The sequence below is a fragment of the Dryas octopetala genome, chromosome 1, assembly GCF_963921425.1.
Source record: "Dryas octopetala chromosome 1, drDryOcto1.1, whole genome shotgun sequence".
NCBI classification, from domain to species: Eukaryota; Viridiplantae; Streptophyta; class Magnoliopsida; order Rosales; family Rosaceae; genus Dryas; species Dryas octopetala.
The window spans coordinates 23679471-23702394 of NC_141366.1; the positions used below are offsets into that span (position 1 = coordinate 23679471).

A 22924-nucleotide genomic window follows, 5' to 3' on the forward strand; every position below is an offset into this window, starting at 1 on the left:
TATGTAACAGACAGGGGATTGAGTATAGTGGCTTCGAAACTTCCACTATTGGAGGACCTTGAAATTTCAGTACACAAAATGTCACATGAAGCTCTAGAAGTGGTTGGGCGCTCTTGTCTTCTTTTGAAATCATTCAAATGGAATATTCCGTGCCAGTGGCCCAGGTACAGGTACCCAAATGATAACGATGCACTTGCTATAGCAAGAACTATGCAGGGCTTACGTCACCTCCAGCTTTGTGAGAATACCCTGACTGATAATGGTTTGAGGGAAATTCTTGATTGTTGTCCTAATCTTGAGTCACTTGATCTGCGCAAGTGCATGTGGTCATCTCTATCTGGAGGGAGATTTGAAAAGAAGATGTGTTGAAGGAATTAAAAAACTGTGGCTTCCTCGTGATTCCACCGATGACTATGAATTTGCTCAATACAGTGCTCCTGATATTGATTCTTGCTCAAATATTTCTGACTACAATCGGTATTCTGATTCTGAACATGATGTTGACTTTGATGATGGTTACTCAGATTTGTTCTATGATGATTTTTCTGAACTTCGATTTTGTGATGACTTTGTTTTGAAATAGCTAGGCCTTCTAGAAGCTAAAATATGGGGTCTAGTTTGAGAATTTGCAGGAGGAAAAGTAAACAATAAAGCTTCATCCATTCGAGTGATCTACAAGCTAGAGGCCTAGTTCTGGGTTGGTACGTAGTAACATTAATTGATCTCTCATTGCTTTTTGTGGATGGAGAAATTAAGGTGCATGGCTAGTTGTTGCAAATTGCAAGAGAGCTTAAACTCTTTTTAGTGCCCTTCCTTGTATGTTTTGCAGGCTGTTATTTATCACACAAATGTCAAGTTTTCTATTTTTATGATGAAAGGTTGACTCATAATTTGAGTTTTATTACTTAAACTGATTTAGCTTTTTGAGATTCCCTTTTCATCTTTTAGCTTTTTTGCTCCTGCATGGTACGTTGCATCTGAAGTTTCCTGCAGTCTGCAAACTTATTGACCTGTAGGCAGGCATTTTGTGTACGTGTAGCTTTATCATGCTCTATCATCATAAATCTTTCGATCTGCTTTTACAAATTGGCCAAATTGGCTTCATTGCATTTTGTACTGTTGAGCTGAGAGTGTGTTACTAGGGCTGAAGTTGATTAAAAAGCTTGATTCCTATCAAAGCTAATGATCTACTATAATTAAGAGCAAATTACAACCTACACCCTTGAGGTTTGGGAGTTTTCACAAGTTATACCCTATCGTTTCAATTTTTTCAATTTGGTTCTAATTAACGTTTTGAATTAATTACAATTGATTACTGTCGTCTATCTGACTGTCTAATCAGACGTTAATTGATGACGTGACAGTTGCGGATCTCACATTTTATTGACTTGTAATTTGCTCATTAATTAATACAACACATGTGGCGGGAAATTCCCTAGTAATTAAACTCATTTTTGTGAAGAAAAATCATATTAATGTTGCATTACTCGTTTGAACCAATCCAGTTAAGCTAATTGAAGAGAGTGTGGGATCTCTCAACTTGATCCCTTTCAATTTTTACATTTCACTTGAGAAGGTGCAGTATGGGCAGACAGTAGTTCAATTAATTAGTAGTAGCACTACTACGTACATTATTGACTACGTATAAATAGAAATTTGGAATTATTAGTAGGAGACAATCCGATCGATTGCTGTTCGCACAATCCCATATACAAACACTCATTTGAATTTACACTAAATAAGACCGGCCTGTGAAGCACTCTTAAATAAATTCCTTTTCTTATAATGTAATTGTTGTTGGCATAGTCCAATGTTGTTAATTAATTAGGTCCCAAAGATCTTTAAGACTAAAATGTTCACTTACCATACTATTAGGGGGTGTAAAAATAATCCAAAATTTCAAAACCCGACTAATTGACCAGAAAAAATTCGATCTAAACTCAGTCCATATACTCGATTAAACACAAACGAGAATAAATTACCTATCCCCGTGTTAAGGGATAGGTGGTATCATATAGGAGTCAGAAAGAGAGAAAGAGAGAGAGAAAGAAAGAGGGAGAGAAATAGAGAGAGGAGAGAGGAGAGAGATAGAGAGAAGGGGGGAGGGGATACCATGTGGCATAACCTGCGTTGCAGGTAAGTTCTTCTCAACAAACTCATTTGAATTCGAAGAATTTTAACTAGGCATTTGACTTATGAATTTTTCAATAAACTATTTAATTTTTATTTTTAATAATAGATTGAATGCATAAACTACAAATTATTTAAATACAATTGTGTTTTTGTATTTAATGTTCTATTTATAGCATTATAATTTCTTAATATTAGGTATACATTAAAACAAGTGCATGAAAGACTATGAATTATTTAATATATATTTTATAATTTCTTTGTGTATTTGTAATTTTTCAATACATTTTCTTAGGGTCACAGTAGGGGTGGGCATCAGTCGGGTTGGGACTCAACCCACCAGTCGTCCCGAAAGGTTCACTTTACTCATCATCCAATCCACTATCGACCGCATCACCATATGTCGAATCGATTTGAGCATCAATCAGTTTTTTGGTTTTGTTAGGTAGTTTTCAGGTTAGACGGTTTCAGATGAGATCATGTAGATCTTGAAGTTGGCGACTCAAATTTTGACGACAGCGGCACATATCTTGAAGGCAATGACGCAGATTTGAATAGAAGATTTTTCAGAGGGACAAGGAGGAGGTTAGGACGTGCATGGTGATATTTTTTTAAGGTTTTTGGCTATAAAAAAAATTATTACACAAATAATAATAATTACAATTTATGTATTGTTTAATTATAACCATAACCCAACTTGTAACCGACCCGTTTATAATCGATTTCTACCCATTTTAACTGGCAGGATGGATTTGTACGTGATGTGGACCTGATCCAACCCGAAACATGCGGGTTGGGTGGTTAATTCTCACTCCTAGATCACATTAATTGTTTAATTATTTACAAATGAAAACAATCGAACTAGGCCCTAGGCTAGCCGGAAAGAAATTAGGATGGACTTCAAGCCCTCCAATCCCCTTTAGGCTGAACTAAGCCTAGCCCTAATTATTTAGAAAGCCCAACAGGCCAAGTTGAGCTGGTCCGACCTAGAGCCCAAATTTTCGGGCATGGGCTAAAGGGACACAGTCCATTTGCATCCATGCATACATATTATACACTCATAAGTTCATAACGTAAAGAAAGTTATTATGTTGATGTATACCTCATCTTAAATATAATAAGATATGATTTGTGAAATTCACTGTGCATTGTAATTTGATGATCTAAGATGTCTATTTTCTAAGTCTCTATACAAGAATCATCTATACAAATAGACAAATTGGAACTCGTTTACCGACCATTTAATTAAAGAGTCATCATTTCAAGTGTTTACCGAACCACTTTGTTCGTCTAATATTTATTCAATTGCAATTAAATTAATGTCTTAGTAGTTTCTAATTTATCTAATTTTTTACAAGAATGATCCTTGTATCAAGACTTAGAAAATATATAAATGATTTTGATCATCGAAATACAATGCAGAGTTGATCTCACAAGTTATACCTCATTAATTAAGTTTAAGATAAGGTACCTCAATGGAACAGTCCGGCCTTATAACATAAATATATATATCAATTAAACCCATTTTTTTTCAACACCTATTAATTAAAGCTGCAATTAATTTTGTATGAACTAATATATGAAGATCCTCCAAAATCAAAATAATAAATGGTATTACAAGGAAATTACTTAAATTGCGATTCAAATTGACAGAGTCATAGACTGCGTGCACCGCAGCTAGCTTTTCTTGCCAAAACAACCCTCCATACCTTATTTAGTTAATGAATATGAGATCCACACTCCTGTCTTAATTAAGCTTGTTGAATTGCATATAATCCCTTTTCCTAATAAATATATTAGAGAGAAGCAGTTTTAGAGAGAGAGAGAGAGAGAGAGTTGTGAGGATGGAGATGGAGGGTTTGGGCTTGAGAAGGCTACTGGTGTGTATGGTAGTTGTACTGGTGATGATGATAACGTTGAGCAAGGTCGCCAATGCTGATGTGCGGCATGATGTTGGAGGAAACAAGACCAATTGGGCACCAAACGTTAACCTGTCAGACTGGTCCAGTCACAAAACTTTTTACGTTGGTGAATGGCTATGTAAGTCTTCATTTCTCCTTTTAATTCCTCATCGTTAATTATCCCACTAGTGTTTGTTTCCTAGGAAAATAAATAAAGCCACCAGGAAAATTTAGCTTGAATGTTAAGCATCTATCGATTCCACCAACTATATATCTATGCTTCCAGTGATCTAATGATATTTCTTTCTGTAATGTTGAAGAGGCCTCCCCAAATTCGAATTTTCCCTCTTCCATATAAAATAAAAATTAAAAAAATCATACAGATCCCTTATTTTTCTTTATTTTGACTGAACACGTTTCAAGGTTTGCATAATTTGGATGCTACAGAACATTTTTTTTTTTTTTTTAAACAATCAAGTTGTTTATATGTTTATTTTGTGAGTTTGCGAGTTTGGGAGTTTAGGGTGGGTGTGTGGTGAGAACTTTTGATGTTTGAAGTTAGTTTGAAGACAATAGAGGTACCTAGTTTGGTAATGTGAGGTGTGTTTTGACTTTTGTGAGAAATTATAAAATCTAAAAAGATTTAGGTGTGTAGTGACCAGTGAGAAGATTAGGGGTGTGCACATAGCAATACTCAATATCAATAGACCACAAAGTAGTTAGTCATAAAGTAGATATATTTATTTTGATTTATTTTTATAATTTAATTAATTGTCAAAATCTAGAAAGATCTTTGGTCTTTTATTTTTTCTCTGTAGTTAATACTAAATATGAAAAAATTATCGGGTGTATCCTCGAGCTATATATGTTGGGTTGGTGAACTTGTCAAATATAATTAAATATCAAATTAAACAAGCAAATGACTGAAATGACTGGCTTTTGAAATTTTGTGCATAGGACAATGTTTGGCTCTTTACTAATTATGTGTTAACACTTGTTGACTTATGAGTAGGAATTGATACATGCATGCTTCATGCAATACCCATCCCAAGGCTATAGCTTGATGCATTTATTTACCAGAGTTTTAGCAATCAAAATTTATTTACTAAATAATATGACATTAGGTCCACTTTAGAAGTCATTTATTTTTAATAAGATAAGATAATAACATATGTACGTGTATTAAGTGTTAACACATCATTTAGTATAAATTAATGTCCTCCATTTTATTGTGTTGTATGTGTGAATTAGATTTTGGATTTGACAAGAGCCGTTACAATGTATTGGAGGTGAACGAGACAAGTTATGAGAAGTGCATGGACACAGACTTCATTCGAAACATAACAAAGGGCGGTCGAGATGTGTTTCAGCTCACTGAACCCAAAACCTATTACTTCCTCAGCGGTGGGGGCTATTGCTTTCACGGCATGAAGGTCGCCGTGAAGGTCCAACCTCTTCCGCCCACTCCGGGTCCTACTCCGCCTCAAAATGGTAACGCTGCCTCTCTTCGGCCATCACTTTATTCAGCCACCCACCTGATGATTACGCCACTCCTTTTCACTGCTACTGTTTTCTTGAGGATAGGCTTGTTTTAATTATCTTTTGCTCTACATCTTCTATGTTAAGTTATCTTTTGGTGAAATTAGAAAACATTCATCAAGTGGTTTCCTATAGATACTGAGTCTTGTTTAGGTTTAATTAATTTCCTTGGAGAACAAGTATTGTAGCTAAGGTTCAAGCGTACCTATTAGAGTGGCTCAGATGGATGTAGAATTTACAATGTGTGCAATTCATTTGGAAAGTTACATGCTATGGTACACATTTTATTTATTGTGGCAATTGGCATAAGAAATAGTAATAACATTTCATGATTTTTTTGAAGATGAGGGGTTATCGGATCTCCCAAAATTCATCCTACACTCTTTAATTTTTTATTTGATTTTATCAACTCAATTTCTAAATAAATTTTTAACTTTCAACAATGTTTCACCCGTATGTCTGTTTCTTTTTGCAAAACCTATATACCCCTTTTTGGTTCCTCTATTCTTTTGACTCTTTTCCCTTAATCAACTCTTTGCTTATCCAATCAACAAAATCAGTCTATGCCATACTCTCACTAACGATACAGTTTCAAGGGTAAATTCACTGGATGAACAATTCTCTATGGATCCAGTGCTGCAAAAACTTTTAGACGTGAAAGAATTTTTAGAGTTTAGTAATCCCTTCTATCTCTTTTGTATCTATTATTCATGGTATGTATTCTCATTATTTTATTTTCTCAATGAATATTTAAATTAAATTAAAGTATCCAGGGTTTTTAGTCTCTATATCTCTACTTTTATATCTCTTTTGCAATATATATATATATACAAAAATGCTCTAAAGCTAACTAGTTAGTAAGATAATACAATACTAGCTATCATTTTGGGCTCATTACATAGTGTAATCTTATAATCTAAACCGTTCATATTTTAGGTCTCTATTCAAAGATTAACCTTGCAAAAAATCAACCAAATCAGAAATCATTTAGCCATTCGATTATCATTACAATCATTTCATGTTTTATTGAAAAACTTGTGTTCGTCCATTTACATGAGCACAATTAGCTTACTAATAGTTGGCTAAATGATTTCCGATTTTGTTACTTTTTTTTTTTTAAGGATGATCTTTAAATGAGAGCCTACAAAATAAACGGTTCAGATCATGTAATTACATTGTCTAGTAGGCTCAAAAAAATAGTTAGCGTTATATTATCTTACTAACTGGTTAGCTCTAGAGCATATATATATATATATATATATACATACATACATATATACACAAGAATGCTAAAAAACTAACTGGTTAGTAAGTTAATACAAAACTAACCACCCTATTGGATCCATCGCACAATGTAATCTCAAAATCTGAACGGTTTATTTGTTAGGCCCTACTTCAAAGATCATCCTTATAAAAAATCTTTAAAATCGGAAATCATTTAGTCATTTGATTATAACAACTATTTATATGCTTTTATCGAAAACACTGATCGTCTATTTATTTGATCTCAATTTGATGACTAAATGATTTTTTATTTAGTTGATTTTTTGCAATGATGATCTTTGAAGTATAGCCTAAATAATGGATGGTTCGGATGATGAGATTAGTTATGTAGTGGTCCCAAAAGTATGGTCAGCTTCTTATTAACTTGCTAACCAGTTAGTTTTACAGCACTCCTATATATATATATATATATATATATATATATACGTATACCATTTTGGAGGTTTTAGAAGCAACATATTTAGTTTGGGGTAAAACAAAGTTGTAGAAAGTAAGAACAATTAGAAGGTTTAAATGTAATTAATGGTTTGACAGTAAAAAAAAAGGCAATTGAGGTTTTAATTGGAAACTTGAATTAATAAAAAATAAACGAGGATTGCAGGATTACATTTTAAGAGTGCCAATACCTCCATTTTAGTTTTTAAAAAAGAAATTGAAGTTCAGAAATGATTTTATCAATAAAATATAAAATGAAAAAATTTTATATGTAATGTAACACCATGTGATGGTATGATTTCACTCAAATTATAATTTAAATGAATTCATAACATCACTTCACACCCAAAAAATTACATGCAAAAATGGAAAGCAATGATTGAATGACTTTTCTTTTTGTCAACATTTGGAAACTGTTTATTGAAATGGACTCTATAGTTGCAATCAATTTAGTAAGGCGGAGGCTATTCCGACCATCATCCATTGGTTTGAATTATTGACCCAAAATCAACAAAAACTTCATCCAATATGCTCCCAATCAGAATAATTTTATATCTTAAGAGTACACACGAAAGATTTTTCTTATAAAGTTTGAAAATCGACTTGTATAACAGAAAATAGCATAAAGGGTTTTCTTTGTACACACTTTTAGGATGACCAAGGCCATGGAATCTTGCTAAACAAGGTACAATAAAACTATAACCTTGAGCCAGACTAACACAATAACATGAGTCCTCATTCTCATGAGACATGCATGTGCTTGTACCTTATAAGCACCCTAGCTTTTTAGCAAGGCCAAGAATTGCAGAGAGAGAGCTGCCAAATGGAGGGTTTCAATAGTAGAGTTGGGGGGTTGATGGTTTTGTTGATCATGACATTCATGCTAAATGCTGAATGCAAACTCCACAGGGTTGGAGGAGGAAGCTCCACTTGGGCTCCAAATGTTAACTTCACAAACTGGTCAAGCCACGAGAACTTTTATGTGGGTGATTGGCTTTGTAAGTTCCTTTCTCTCATAGATTATTTGCATCCAATATATATGTTTAGCTAACCTTATTAATCAATTTGTTTGTTTTTGTCCTATTAATTAATCCAGATTTTGGCTTTGACAAGCACATTTACAATGTGCTAGAGGTGAACAAGACGAGCTACGGGAATTGCATTGACAGAGATTTCATATTTAATGTTACAAGAGGTGGGCGGGACGTGTTTAATTTGACAGAGGCAAAGACATACTTCTTCCTCAGCGGCCATGGCTACTGCTTCAAGGGTATGAGAGTTGCAGTTGATGTCCATGAAAGTTGCAGTTTTAAATCATACGCCAACAATCGTATTGTCCTATTTGCAATGCTCGCCGCTGCCTGGGCATGGACATTTCACTTCTAATGCATTCTATGTAGCTAGCTAGCAATTCATAATCAAATGATTAGGGTGGTACTAGAAATTGCATATGATAGATCGGTTGTTGGATTTGTACAACAATTGTAGCAAACAATTCTCACCTGTATTTGCTTAAACACAACACTTAAATAACGGCAATACCAGGGGCTAACAGTCAACTAACAGTCATAGCTCAAGTGGCCAAAAAAACAAAGAGTCATAGCTCAAAATACATTCATAGAACAGATCTCCATAAAAACACAAAAGCCAGCAGCAACCATCTGTCTGACATAATCCCATAAGTTACCAGTCAACATCCGAAGCCAGAACCAGGGTAGGATCATATACAAAAAGCTTGACATGGACATATATGGGTACCTACCACTTCACAAAATGCAAGCTTAACCTAAGTCCAAACCTCCTACCGGTGGGAGGCTACACCTTTAACTAAAACTATATACAAAGTCGATAACTTGGTCATCTTCATATGCATAGGGCCCACAGGCTCAACAGAAAAACATGGAATTAGCAACTTTCTCCTTGAGCCTCGGCAGTTGAGGGACAGGAACTGCTCCAGCAGAGGTCAGCCCGCCATGGCTTGAGGATGTCTCCGATGCATCTTCAAACTTCATAAACTGGCCCATCTGAGTAGCGGCCAAGTGAGCATAGCAAACAGGAGCAACTGAAAGCAACAGGTATTAGATCAAGGGATTAGAATTTACGTATTGAAATTTTTCAATATTAAAGGATCACATTTGCAACTCAGCATGTTACAATGACTATTATAACAGCATAAACATCAAGTTGAGGGGTTGTTTTGCATGCAAAACAATCTAAAGGAGTGGAAAAGAATTAGAGTAAGTAACTCCATCTTACCAACAGAAATGGCTGTAGTACTTCTCTGGTACCTACAATCATGAAAATTATGATTTAGAGGGATATCAATAATAAATTAAAGCTAAAAATAACTGATAAATATTCACTTACACATATGACAGCGAATGCACTAGTTCCTGCAGATCATCTGCTGAGAAACCAACTTCATCCAACAGAACATGATAATGAGTAGGCCTTGTGGTCCCCTAAGAAATACAGGTACACAAAGTAAATATATAAGTGTATATATATATATATATGTATCTTGTATTCACTATTTTGGACAACAATATATCAAATTTTGCATACAATGATTCAAAAGGTCCCTGAACAATTATTTGCAAAACCAAATTCCCACAGTAATATTTGGATTGAATATTATTGGAACAATTAAAACTAATGAATGTTTTAATGTTTGAAAAACAAAGTTCACAGAAAAGTTCGGGCATACTATTTGAAGCATGTCCAGGGTAGACTAATGCAATAACCACATTTTAGACTGAGAATTCAATGACTTGGAGAATTTTAAAAAATAAAAAGAACTAAAGAACTTGTTTAGCTCTCCAAGAACTAATTCAGGAAGTTCTTACATACATCAAAAGAGAAAGAAAGAGAAACATTGTTTTAACAAAACAGAACAGAAAAGGAGTAGCAATTATGCATGAAAATGAAAAGAGTTGTAAATGGAACAAATACACCAAAGTAGCTAAAATAAGTAATAATTAATCCTGGACCATTACTCTCCCATTGAGTGTTTTAATCATAGATTCATAGCTTTAGAACAAGATCTAACAGTCCAGGATTAACAAATTATTTTAGCCATTTATTACAGCCTTTCCATAAACATATATATACACAGAGGGAGAGAGAGAGAGAGAGAGAGAGAGAGAGAACTTTATATTATACCTGCATAAATATCATACTCACAATAAATAAATAAAAACAGCAAACCTAAAGCCACAAACAAAGTTACAAACAAGATAAAAAAGCTGAAATACATAATACTGATACGCACAATCATTCCAGCTTGTGCACAGAGATAAAAATCATTGTTCCTTGGATGACAAATTTTGTTGTCGATAATTGTTCCTACAAAAACAATAAAAAGTATGGGTATATGTTGAATTATGTGAAGGGTTTAATTAGTGTGTTTGTGTTGGCCTACCAGGTGGAACATTATCAGGGGATTGAGGCTGAAAGAATTTTGTATGGTGGTTTTTCTGAGCAATAATCACGACAAATTTAGGGTTCCAACTCTCGTCCAGGAACTTGCAAGCCTGGGGAAAAAAAAAAAAAAAAAGACTGGTTGACATAATTTCTAAATTGAGCACAAATCAAAAGGTCAATGATCAGTTCACAAAACCTCAATGATTTGGTCCAGTTCAATGTTCAGAACTTGGTTGAACTGAGACTCGCTGACTCCATCCCTAAATCCAATACATAACTAGTCAACAACATGAAGGTATCAGATGCATAAGTAAAAATTTACTAAAACGACTCAAACAATAACTTTACGTCGGATGAGATTATTCAACATGCTCTAACAGATTGGGGTTAGTTATGAAGGGAGTCAAAAAGAAACAGATGCCCATGAACAATGATTAAAAAAGAAGAACTAATCAATATATACTCACACTACAAACAGTGTCAAATTAGCAAGTGACAATTCAAGAAAATAATGGAGAACCGTAAGTGCAACATAAATTAGAAGTAAAGCCAGTCATAAGCACTATAGTCTAAGAAATGCATGCACACATAAATTTTAATTGGAATAACCAACACTGCAGCTTAAAAGTTTGGACCAATCTGAACCTTTGATAAATTTGTCAGCAGTAACAGCGCAAATAAACCTTTGCAAGTCAAATTTCAATTCTCAGATCAATGACTTTTATTCCAAATATAAATGGTTAATGCTAAGAGATGACCAAAATGTACCAACACTAAGAGATGGCCGATTGAAATGCTATAACACTTTTCAAAAATGATTTTACAGTCTAACATGGTAGCTATGTATTCTACCATTCTGAACCCTATGTATTTGGTGGATAACCACAAATTAAGAGGGCACGCACTTCCATGTCATTTGGGTTCACTTAATGTTGAAACCTCAGTCCTTTGTTCCACATGGTATTAATAATTCAAGCAAGTCATCTAACAACAAATTGACTTTAATCTCTGATTGTGTCAGAAAATTACCACTGGCCTGAGCAAGAAAATTGGTAATTCACCCATATGTTTATATGGGGATGGTTTAATTTGAATGATGTTTTGAAGTGAGCCCAAAGCTTCAGTAAAGAATTAACATGTATGTCTGGAAGATTTGCCAGCCTATGTGTTCTTTTCTAGAGAGAGTACACAAACACACTAAACTTAAGCCATAACACTGGATTTCCAAAACAATTACAAATGTGATACTTCGAATGTTCCATTTCCTTCAATAGTTTTAGGTTTGATTTTAAACGTACCTGAATATGATGATCTGGTCAGGTTTCTGTTTCCCTGAACTCGTATAGAAGTCCAAAAGCAGCTCTCTGAAATTGAGTGGTTTGTAAAGTGTAAATGAAACAAAAATGTAAAACTATAATAAAATGATTAGAATATTGAAGAGTGACACAATGTACAAATTTTTAATGTTTTATATAAAATATGAGATGCATATCCTACCTCATAATACCATCATCTTCCGTTTCAGAAATTCGCTTGTATAGCGAATCTATCATTTCCACCTTTGGGGACTGTGTACGAACAGACGCTCGATAGCGAGAAATCAGTGGCCACTGCCTGGAGCTGACCACCTATTATACCACCATTGAATACAACATACTTAGTATATCAGATATCTTTTTTTCCTATGAAATCAAAAGTACCTCTAATGTGCAGAGAGTTTTAACAGAATGAAAGTACAATTTTATCAAAAATTAACATTTAAGCTCAAGGTAAAATATGATGCCAGTTTACCGCAGCAATTGATGGCACATCAGACTGCCCAGGAGAGCCATGTGACACATCCATTCCAAGAATGATGGTGGGAGCCTTGGACACTATAGGGATAGAAGGAGAAAATTCAACGGCCAACAGTGAATTTAAGCCACCAAGCTGCAAGGAACAAGGGCAGATCAACAAGAATGAAGGCACAACAAAGAACAAATACACTCATCATAATTACCAATAAGGACAGAGAACATGGCCCTTACAACAACTCACCTTTGCATTGATCTTTAACAGAACATTTGTAAGATATTGATCATTGACCCTTGTAGGAGCAATGCATTGTGTAACAATTCCATACTCTGCAAGATTCTTGCGCTTCCATGGGCCTGGGTGAATCGATAGAAATCATCAATAGGACAGATTATATAATTTAACATTGTCAAAATTAGTATAGATAAAATGACTCAACCATATAGAGCCGAATTTTTTCTCTCTGGAAGCAAACAGAGAAGGAACTGTGGTTGTCCAGGAAGTTTGGACTCTATTTCCTCAAACATTCTCTCAACTCTAACCAGAGGTGGAGCACGTCTAGACTGTGGATTCTCTTCAATTACCGCGAATGGATCCGCTATGCTCTGCCAAAAGAGCAAATGAAAAAGAAAAAAAATAAAAAAATAAAGTTTTCTAAGTTACTTGATTACATATTGTAGTAAATGTGTAATTGCAAAACTTACAATTCCTTTCATATCTCCACATTTGATCAGATCACGGACAAGGCCTTTTAGATCACAGCGTGCAGAGAAGTTAACAACAGCCCACCGTTCTATCTTAGTTGGCTTCACAAGTTTCTGCATTTTGACAACATAAAATAAATATTGAAACAAAATAATGATCAAGTAAAAAATAAGGGGGAGGGGGGACAAACACCTTATTGTTGAAATTCCACCGCCCATTGCGAGGGAAGAAATCATCCCCATTTCCCACTTTTAACTGTTAGGGAAAATCAAAGCAATGAATCAGTAAAAGCAAAATGGAATAGGCTCCATCAAGAGGATAAAATAAATTTATACAAAAACACATTAGCAACCACATAGGCTCCTTCACAAAGGTAAATATGGCACATACCCTTGGAGCTGGCAGAACACGGCCCTCCACTTGAGTAAAGCCATTACTAATTGAAACGCCACATGCACGTAGCATTGGTTCAGAATCATAATTGTTGATTTTTAAAGCCTGCAATAGTACTCATGAAACCTGGAGATTCATTGATGTGTACAGAATGAGTCAGAGGTTAAGGGAAGACACCTACATTAGACAAAACATTCATCCTCTCCTGTGGCTTTTGCCTTGATTTCTCCACCAGTGAAGCTCTTTGAAGGGTGGAAAGTGCTTTTGTATAACGTTGCAAGGACACCAGGGAACAAAGCTATAAAAAAAATCAATAAAAATGATAAAGTCATAAATAAGATTAATCAAAATATTTAAAGCATAAACTAGAAAGAACAATATATACTCATCAGTTACCTCAAGGGGGATAAAAGTAGGACGCTTTGGCTTCCCCACATTAATGCATGGTAAATCAGCAGAATAACGCAACTCAATGTTGCGATTGTTCACAAAATAATCATAAACAGTCACTTCAACTTCTGCATCCTCGCCATCCTTTGCATTTTTGTTTCTCAAGGTAAACCTGGACCACACAGGCATAACAAATGGAGGGGTTTAAGAAGGGCATAAGGAAAATAGTGGCTCCAGCACATTGAAGAGTAGTAGATAAAGCACAAAGACATAAAAATGAAAAACATGGCAACATTAAAAAAATAATTTACATTTGGTCTCTGCATGTTCTCTCACTCAATCCAGTTATCTTGTATTCTTGATTGGATGGACTTGTTTTAACCCTCAAATTCTTGAGGGTTCTTTTAGCCTATTCATAGAAACAAGCACAGATTATCAATGAGTAAATGAACATATTAACCCACCAGAATAAATAAGCAGAAGGGAATAGGTGATACATTTTGGTTGGCAATTAAAAAATACTAACATATTAACATATTATTACCTTCGTGTTTGGCAATTAAAAAATACTAACATAGTAACATATTAACATACTAACATAGATGATAAATAAGCAGAAGGGAATAGGTAATATTAACATATTAGAATAAATAAGCAGAAGGGAATAGGTACTATTAACATATTAGAATAAATAAGCAGAAGGGAATAGGTAATATTAACATATTAGAATAAATAAGCAGAAGGGAATAGGTGATACATTTTGGTTGGCAATTGAAAAATACTAACATATTAACATATTATTACCTTCGTGTTTGGCAATTAAAAAATACTCATATTAACATATTAACATACTAACATAGGTGATAAATAAGCAGAAGGGAATAGGTAATATTAACATATTAATACCTTCGTCCAGTCAAGTGAAAAGGGATCTCTAACATTTTGGTTGGCAATTAAAAAATCCACCACTGGCCCTGGCTGTATAATCATGGTAGTTGATACATCTGAACATATATGCAATGGAATAGGTGAAGGAACTGGTATTTTTGAAGAACACAACAGAATAAAAAGTAATATTAGTTACCAATATTCAAAGACAAGCCACCCTGGGTGGTTCTGAAACTCGAATGGAATCCTCTGCAGCCAAGTACACCGCCTCCAACATCCGCAAAATTCTTAGGATCATTGTGGAAGAAGGATTGGCGTACAAGAAGGCATCCTCTATTACAATCCAGGTTTTCATTAGGTATGATCCAACCCAACCAAAGAATAACTCCAACACAAAATTATGTGCAAAAAGGAGAGAGTAAGGAGAAAACAAGACAAAATTTCACTCACTGCTTAGATGCATGTTGTCTTAATATGATATCCAGCACTCTAAGAGCTTCTTGGGAGTTCTCTGATTCTTGACCACGTAGAGCATCTCCAATTGCCTTCATGGGAATTTTTGCAGCATAGCTAATCTCCACATTGAATGTTTTGGACCGATTAGGACGCCGTAATCTCTTCCGGTCACTTTCATTTGGACTCCCAGGACCGTCGGGGTCACTATTTCCATTGTTTCTAAACACAAAACAAATCCACCAGACTTTAGAGCAAGAAAAGGAGAACCCACACAAATGTTAGAAATCCATTACAGCCCTTCCTTACATACCTGCTTGATGGCATATCCTCCAGCACAACTTGAAATTCAAGTTTGTTGCGTGGAAGGGAGCCAACAGTAAACAGGCTCTTCTCCCCGTCATAAGCAAAGTCCTTTCCACCTAACTCAGATTGATAAGTCTCATGCACCCTATCGATTATTCTTCTTCCAGAACCCTTGCCATCAACAGGTCGGCCGTCTTCATAAGAAACAGAAACCTATGTATACAGTACAAAAATGAGAACAAGTGTAAAACTGACAATTTCAGAAAACTCCAAAAAAGTATTGGAACCTATATAAAGTATCTGGAACATACACTGTAATGGAAGAAATAGCCCTCAATATTAGTGCAGTTAACTTTGAAGTGATTAGTGACCAGAGGTATCTTTTGCCCCTTGGTTCCAAGGCCACGCCTAGCAATAGGGACTCGCCCAGGTTTCTTCTTAACAGGTTCGGGAATGTTATCTGCTTCTGCTCTCAGCGGAACAACATCTGGTGGAATAACAGGGGGTGGCGGTGGCAACCCATGCTCTGGCCCATTTCCATTTCCATCTGGCCCATTTCCATTTCCATCTGGCCCATTCCCATTTCCATCTGGCCCATTCCCATTTCCATCTGGCTCAAATGAATCCATAGCCTAAAATATAAAATAAGCACGAAACTGAGATGCAACAAAAGAAAAAAAGTAAATTCATGGTTGATCAAGTTCGAGAAAGAAAAATTGCACAATATGACCCTAAACAGATTATAACCATCACACGAGGCACCAGAAGTCCACCCAGTACTGGGAGTATGGGAAATAAAAAAGCCTCAGTAAGAAACTATAACATAACATCAGAACCCTTTGAAGGACTTCAAAACACATTTGAGAAAATAACCCAGAAACTAAAATCTCTACATGATTCAAGGCATGTAAATTCTTAATTGTAATGATCCAAACACAAAAACCTAAGCAAAAGATAGAAACCCAAACAACAGAATATTAGCAAAATTATGAAAAACTAAAGTTTGTGACAGTTGAAAAACACGCGTGCGCAAATAAAAAACTTGTGAAGAGGCTGTACCAAGAATTTTAAGGGTGCAGATAACAAAAATGGAAAAATCATTTTAATAGCAGTCACAGAATATATAGACACACCAGAAATGCTACCATAGACACACCAAAAGCACTGGAGCATACTAAAGTAAGAGAAACACATAATAGTTTCAAGAAACTTATCAACCAAATGCAAGGAAGAGAAAAGAATTATAAAGTTTTACCACAGAGACAATCCAAAATTGCAAATACACACAACAAAAATACAGCCAACTCAGAACAAACAAAACACTAAGGCATGAAAGCTGAATACATTCCTTTAAAGGGACATACAACAATCCATTATAAGAAAACACAAAAATAACTAAAATAAAAATCATACTTACAAAAAAGGAAAAAAAGCCATAAACACCTTTTTGTGAGTTTTAAGGAGAATGTCAATAATAAAATATAAATAAAAGTAAAAACCTTAAGGGTAGTTGAAGGAAACGCAAAAAACCACTCACAAATGGAAGCTGGAAAAATATTAAACTTGAAGATTCCCAAATTGAGTTGAAATGCTAGGTACAACATCAAAATCCCCAAAACCCACATATGCACCATCAGAGCAAACAAATCATAAAAATCAAACACACTGACAGATAAATGTAAAACACATAACTCCCAAAACCCAGAAAAGAAAAACCACTAAGAAAAGCCCACATGCAGAGCGGTCCAAAGGAGTTACTTTGTAACCCAGTAAGACCCAGGAAAAAAGACATGCAAGTGAAAATATCAAACATTTACCATGAATATTACCTAAGCTCACAAGAAACCCGCTTCAAAAAATCTCAAGCCTTGAGGAGTCTGCAACCCTGCAAGTGAAACGGAATTAATATGCAGTGATCTAGCGTAAAAACGAGACAAATGCCCCAAAATCACAACAAACAGAAGTACATTGCTTAAAACAACAGAAATGAAAACACTTTTCAAAACCAAAAAAAAAAGGGAAACAAAACCCAAGACTTAAAATACTGAAACAGCCAAAAAAAAAAATTGGGAAGAAGTTGAAAATCCAAACCAAACTGAAACTAAAACATGGAAAAAAAAAAAAAAAAAAAAAGCAGAGATGAAGCAGAGAAACATGAAATACCGAAAAAAACCATGAAACGAAACCAAAAATGAAGTGCATTGGACTCCAGAATCACTCTCGAGACACAAAACCCACACAACCAACAACAAAATTTGTTTTGAAAAGCAAGAAAAATCGGTACTTTAACAAAATTGCTTTACCTGAAAACCCTAAAACAACAGAGGAAGACTCAGACAAACCCTAAAACTGAGAGAGAGAGTCTAAGACTAAGACTGAGACTGAAGAACATTTAAGTGAGTTTTGGCTAATGTCAACTCTTTTTCTCTCTCACTCCCATTTACTCTCCTTTTTAAACTCTTACTTGGCTTTTGGGTCACCCACAATCTCATGTCTTCGACAAGTCCAAAGTTTTACATCATCTCCTCTGCGGTGCCGTCAACTACAGCTCCTCCCGTTCCACATCTGAACCGTTGAATCTTTTGTACCCTTACGTGGACGGTGCAGATTTATTCACCCAGAACATTAACTGCTTCTACCGAAGCGCACGCTTAAAGTGCGGTCAGAGTGGTTATGTCATTACCTCGGTTGTAATTCCACTTTTCTTACGTTTTTACCACTATTACAATTCTTAAATGACTGTTGTGTCCCTGCCCTCGTCTAACGAGGACGTTTGGATTTGCGTGAAAGGAGGGTGGGCAGCATGGTCATTTGGCAAGTTTTGTGAAACGGCGAAATTGTTGCTCTCTACCCGTCATCATGAAGGGCCCACCCGTGTCACACGGTCACTTAAAACCAGCTCGAAATTCAAAACTCTGTGGGGGATGAGACTGTGACGAATTTCTGTCACAGTTCCGGTGAGCTTAAATTTGTTATATAAGCATTTATGGTTTGGTCCGTTTTAACTTATAATTTAGTGATAATTTTCTTTTTCTTTTTTCTTTTTTGAGCTAAATTAATGATAATTTTCAATTACCACTGTTTCAATTTTCTACCAAAGTGGATTCATTAGTCATTACGTTTTATATCCTATTGTGATTTGATTTGATTTTTAATTTTGATCTCAAAATTCAATTTAATTAATGTTGTCGTTTACATTCCTTAAAAAAAATTTGGAATTTTGTTAAATAAATTAATCAATTGAATTTCTTCTTTCATCACTTTTCTTTAAACTATTTTAAGTTTTTTAAAATAGTGTTTATATTCTCACCCTCATATCCTATTTTCTCACTCACATATTTTTACATCCTTATTAAAAATATAAAAATATTATTCTCACATCTTATTATTCCTACACCTTTAATATACCAACTCAAACACTCACTTACTAAACATTTTCTTATCTCCTTAATCATTATCTCACCCATGTACCCATCTTTTTTCATAATTTATTTCTTCTATAAACCCTAATTCTTCACCAAAACTCAAAATCAATGATACTATTTGGTTGATGCCTATAATTCTATTAAAAGATAAATTTATTCTGTAAGAATTCTTTATGGACTAATCTAGACATGGCAAACAGGTCGTGTTTTGCGGGTTCGAGTCAAACCCGATACGACCGTTAGTGTTAATGGGTAAACCTGACACGACCAGTTAATCTCCGGATGGCAAAAACCTTAACCCAAACATGATCCGTTATTTAACAGGTGAACCTGACATGACCTATTTGACCTGAAAAAAATAATTTTAAATAAATAAAAAATTACATAACACAAATTGACTCTCTCCCCCCGATCCGGCTCCTCCTTCCTCACCCCAAATCTCAATCCCCCCTCCTCCCCCATAGCCCCAGTCCACCCAACCTCCCAACTCTCTCTTGCACCCACAAACCCCCCACGACCCAACACCTCCCGCGCCCACCCCCACTGCCTCGCACGCCTAGAGAGAGAATACAAAGAGAAAAAGAGAGAGAGAGGTGGCAGTGAGAAAAACTGAAAAATGAAAATGAGGTATGTGACTTATGTCTGATTAGGTTAGGGATTTTAGGATAAGCTCAAAATTTACTAAAATGTCATTCTTTATCGGGTGACCCGCAAATTCACCCTACCCAAACCGTTATCTTAATGGATCACTAACAAGTGACACTAATATCAACTCGACCCTATAACCTCGAATCCAAACCCGAAAATTTGTGTGTCGTGTCGTGTTGTATCGTGTTATTGAGTAGTGTCGTATTGTGTTATCGGGTCGTGTGTGTTTTTGCCAGGTCTAGACTAATCACCTTGTATTAAGATACAACAAGTTATCATATATTTCAATCCAAGAAAGAATTGTATTGGATTAATCTGGATGTTGGTTGTCATTGTAATTCTTTTTTGACAAGTAATAAGGGCCTATTAAGTAGGATAATTGAAATCTTAATTGAACATGGATAAAAAGTTCTTATTTTAGTAAGTGTTTGGTTAGAGGTACTTGAGGTACAAGTAAACACCTTTATGGGAGGACTCTAATCTTAACACTACTATATAAAAACAAGTCTCTGCTCTAACATTAATAATCTGCAAAATATTTTCAGCCCCATATCTGAAGAGAGGAGAAGACTTGTTCACTATGACATCATACAAGTGTTATGGGTCTTTATTTAGTTGTTCAATTAATCATATTGATTGTGTTTCTTGGTGTTTGTGAGCTATGAAAAATATATGGTTAACATATTTTATATCCTACTTTTTAAATTATTTTTTTTTTATAGTTTAATAAAAAATTCATTATATTTTAATGTTTATTTTTATTTAAAAAATTGAGTATTGATTTTAGGAATTTAATTTGAAGTTTAGGAATGAATTAGAGATTTAAATTGTCATCTTCATTATTACCATTGGTTGTTTCTACTTCATAAAAGTTTTAAATGCTCTTATTTATTCCCAAATCATTAAAGCCACATGGAGAAACTTTTAATACAACATACCAATTAGATGATTCATTTTCTCTGGAGTAAAATACTTAGTAACGCTTGTAAAAGGGTCTCTATCAAATTGACTTTACCGTTTGTGAAGGTTAACTCTAAGATAAAGCCATCCTCAACGATGACTCCTTTTTTCACATTTGCCTAATCACACCTAAATAACGTCGCCTTAAAAGTATAGTAATCTAACAAAAATATATCTTTTATCACCCCATAGTAACTTAGTACATTAACAACTTGTGCAGTATCCTTCGCACTAGCTCTACATACAGTAGTCGCATCAATGGAAACACTACTATTTTGTGTTGATCTCTCAGCCACTTTTGTATGAAATTGGCATCCATTGATGATATAACTATAATTTGACATTGCTTGACTTGTAGGCCCAAAATCTAGACGATATAGGAAATTTGTTGAACATATCGTACTCTCTTCAACCTGACAGTATATAAAACCCTTACTTCTCAATGTACGAAAAGTTCCTTGATTTTGTCTAAGCAATTGTTTAACCCTTACATTGGAATAAATAGAATAAAATGGATTGATATTGGTATGATCCGACCTATTATCAGAAATCAATCCCGAACCTAACGGATCATTCCTTTTTCGTATATACGAAGTATGAGATTTCACTAAGTTGATTCTTAGGAAATCTTGAATCAGACCATTTGCACTTACTTCAAAAAAGGAAGTGTGTGCCTCTTCTATCGAAGAACTTTTTTTGTCTTGGTCCCAGTTCAACACTAAACAGGTCCGAACTAATTGAATACTTGTGCCAGAAATTCCCCGAATCGGTTTACCATTCCCATAAAGTATATAATTTACAACTCTAAGCTGTAGATTATCCCTTTCCCGCAATGAATCATGGGGGAAAAGTGTTGCTAAATTTATACCGTCTGCTATTTCATATATGATTACAAGTCACCTAAAGGGAAAAATTTTCAAAAATGACACGTATTTTGGGGTCAATCTTAGTTTAGGACACTAGTTTGGATTTGTGTTACTTTACGACATATATTTCGGGTTTGTATCAATATGAGATTTTCTGTCACCTCTGTCACAACCTCCGTTAAAAACAGACCACGTGACTTGCACATGACTTATTTTAAAGGGCAAATTTGTCACTCCATATGCTTTTAAGACAGATCCAACTGCAAAAGATACTGTAAACAAAAAGGAATTCATTCTAATGATTTAGAATTCAATCTGGTCGCGCAAAAGTGTTCGCTGGTTAGGGTTTTGGACTCTTTCTTCTTCGATTAAAGGTGTAAAGGAGATTTTGGCTTTCTAATCACTGCGAAAGTGATATCCGCTGCAACAAAAAATGATATTCTATGCTGGGGAGAAGTGATATTCTCTGTGGAGATTCAAAATGGAGTTCCTGAGGACAGATGAAGATCCACCCGAATACAGTAAGTTGTCCCCTTAAATGATTGTTTGAAGATTCTCTTTGTGAGCTTCTGTTTCGATGGTTTATGTTTGTGAATCGATGAAGAATTTTTTTTGGATGGGTCTGTGTGATGTTGTGTTCTGTATTAACTGTCTTTGTCAATTGTGACCCATTTGTTTATTAGAATTGCTAGGCCGTGCACCCCATATGTTCAAACCTTTTTGACCTTTTCTGATTTATTATTGTCTTTATAGGAGATGAGACCAGAGATGTTGAATAAATAATTGAGGGTAATGGGAATCCTAAATGGTCTGCTATGGTGGGTGTAGAGTAAATTATTGATAGGTGTAGTGTAAATGAGACTCCTGGTTTGGTATAGTGTAACATTTGAGTCATGTTAGGATTGCTACTGGATTAGAATAATATAATGGCTTAGAATAATGTCTTTATTAATTAGAATAATGTATTTATTGTAGTTTAGACTCTGATTTTGTTGTACTTTAGGGTTTACTACTTAGAATAATGTCTTTATTTTTCCATGTTGTACATTAGTGCATGTGACTTTGAACACTGTTAATAAGCATGACATGGCTTTATTTCTGGCAGGTAATCCAGACCATTTCACTTTAGAATTTCACCATGGTGGTAGGCTAGTGAACTTAAATGCTGATGGTAGTGAAAATAGATATGTTGGTGGCATGATCACTTGGGAGGATTATGCTAACATTGACTATATGTCTTTACTGGAGATGAATGGTCTAGCTAAGCTATTAGGGTACAATGAAAACATTGTATATTATTACAAGGAACCAAGACATCCAGAACACATGGGGTGGGTAGCTGCTATAAGTGATGCTTGTATATTGAGACTATGTGGTTTTCAAA

General features: G+C 34.9%; 3 protein-coding genes across 3 annotated transcripts; 2 read left to right on the top strand and 1 right to left on the bottom strand.

Moving 5' to 3' along the window:
- Positions 1–78: 78 nt before the first annotated feature.
- On the top strand, positions 79–583 carry LOC147299274 (F-box protein SKIP19-like). Its single transcript, XM_086229984.1, has 2 exons — positions 79–317; positions 433–583. Exons 1-2 carry the CDS (start codon positions 79–81, stop codon positions 581–583), a joined length of 390 nt encoding a protein of 129 aa, XP_086086110.1.
- A 3391-nt stretch (positions 584–3974) lies between these two features.
- ENODL20 (early nodulin-like protein 20) lies at positions 3975–8675 on the top strand. The gene is made up of 3 exons (XM_086229993.1): positions 3975–4170; positions 5283–5522; positions 8386–8675. Exons 1-3 carry the CDS (start codon positions 3975–3977, stop codon positions 8673–8675), a joined length of 726 nt encoding a protein of 241 aa, XP_086086119.1.
- A 198-nt stretch (positions 8676–8873) lies between these two features.
- Positions 8874–18089, bottom strand: AGO4 (Argonaute family protein). Its single transcript, XM_086238445.1, has 24 exons — positions 17945–18089; positions 17471–17526; positions 15953–16273; positions 15649–15854; positions 15333–15557; positions 15079–15215; positions 14901–14998; positions 14306–14403; positions 14001–14166; positions 13786–13902; positions 13602–13709; positions 13404–13466; positions 13211–13324; positions 12946–13111; positions 12750–12862; positions 12504–12641; positions 12210–12340; positions 12011–12076; positions 10909–10972; positions 10711–10822; positions 10561–10634; positions 9657–9751; positions 9546–9577; positions 8874–9351 (listed from the first exon to the last, which is right to left on the bottom strand). Exons 3-24 carry the CDS (start codon positions 16268–16270, stop codon positions 9176–9178), a joined length of 2817 nt encoding a protein of 938 aa, XP_086094571.1. The 5' UTR covers positions 16271–16273; positions 17471–17526; positions 17945–18089; the 3' UTR covers positions 8874–9175.
- Between the last annotated feature and the right edge of the window lie 4835 nt (positions 18090–22924).

Excerpts from the sequence above, each read along its gene's own strand:
- LOC147299274 (XM_086229984.1), top strand. The coding sequence starts at position 79 with ATGTCACATGAAGCTCTAGAAGTGGTTGGGCGCTCTTGTCTTCTTTTG. Across the intron at positions 318-432 it reads GAGTCACTTGATCTGCGCAA|TGCTCCTGATATTGATTCTT; the intron begins GTGCATGTGGTC and ends TGCTCAATACAG.
- AGO4 (XM_086238445.1), bottom strand. The coding sequence starts at position 16,270 with ATGGATTCATTTGAGCCAGATGGAAATGGGAATGGGCCAGATGGAAAT. Across the intron at positions 14,404-14,900 it reads TTTCACTTGACTGGACGAAG|GCTAAAAGAACCCTCAAGAA; the intron begins GTATTAATATGT and ends TTCTATGAATAG. Across the intron at positions 14,167-14,305 it reads AGAACATGCAGAGACCAAAT|GTTTACCTTGAGAAACAAAA; the intron begins GTAAATTATTTT and ends TGTGTGGTCCAG.
- ENODL20 (XM_086229993.1), top strand. The coding sequence starts at position 3,975 with ATGGAGATGGAGGGTTTGGGCTTGAGAAGGCTACTGGTGTGTATGGTA. Across the intron at positions 4,171-5,282 it reads TTACGTTGGTGAATGGCTAT|ATTTTGGATTTGACAAGAGC; the intron begins GTAAGTCTTCAT and ends TGTGTGAATTAG. Across the intron at positions 5,523-8,385 it reads TCCTACTCCGCCTCAAAATG|ATTTTGGCTTTGACAAGCAC; the intron begins GTAACGCTGCCT and ends TAATTAATCCAG.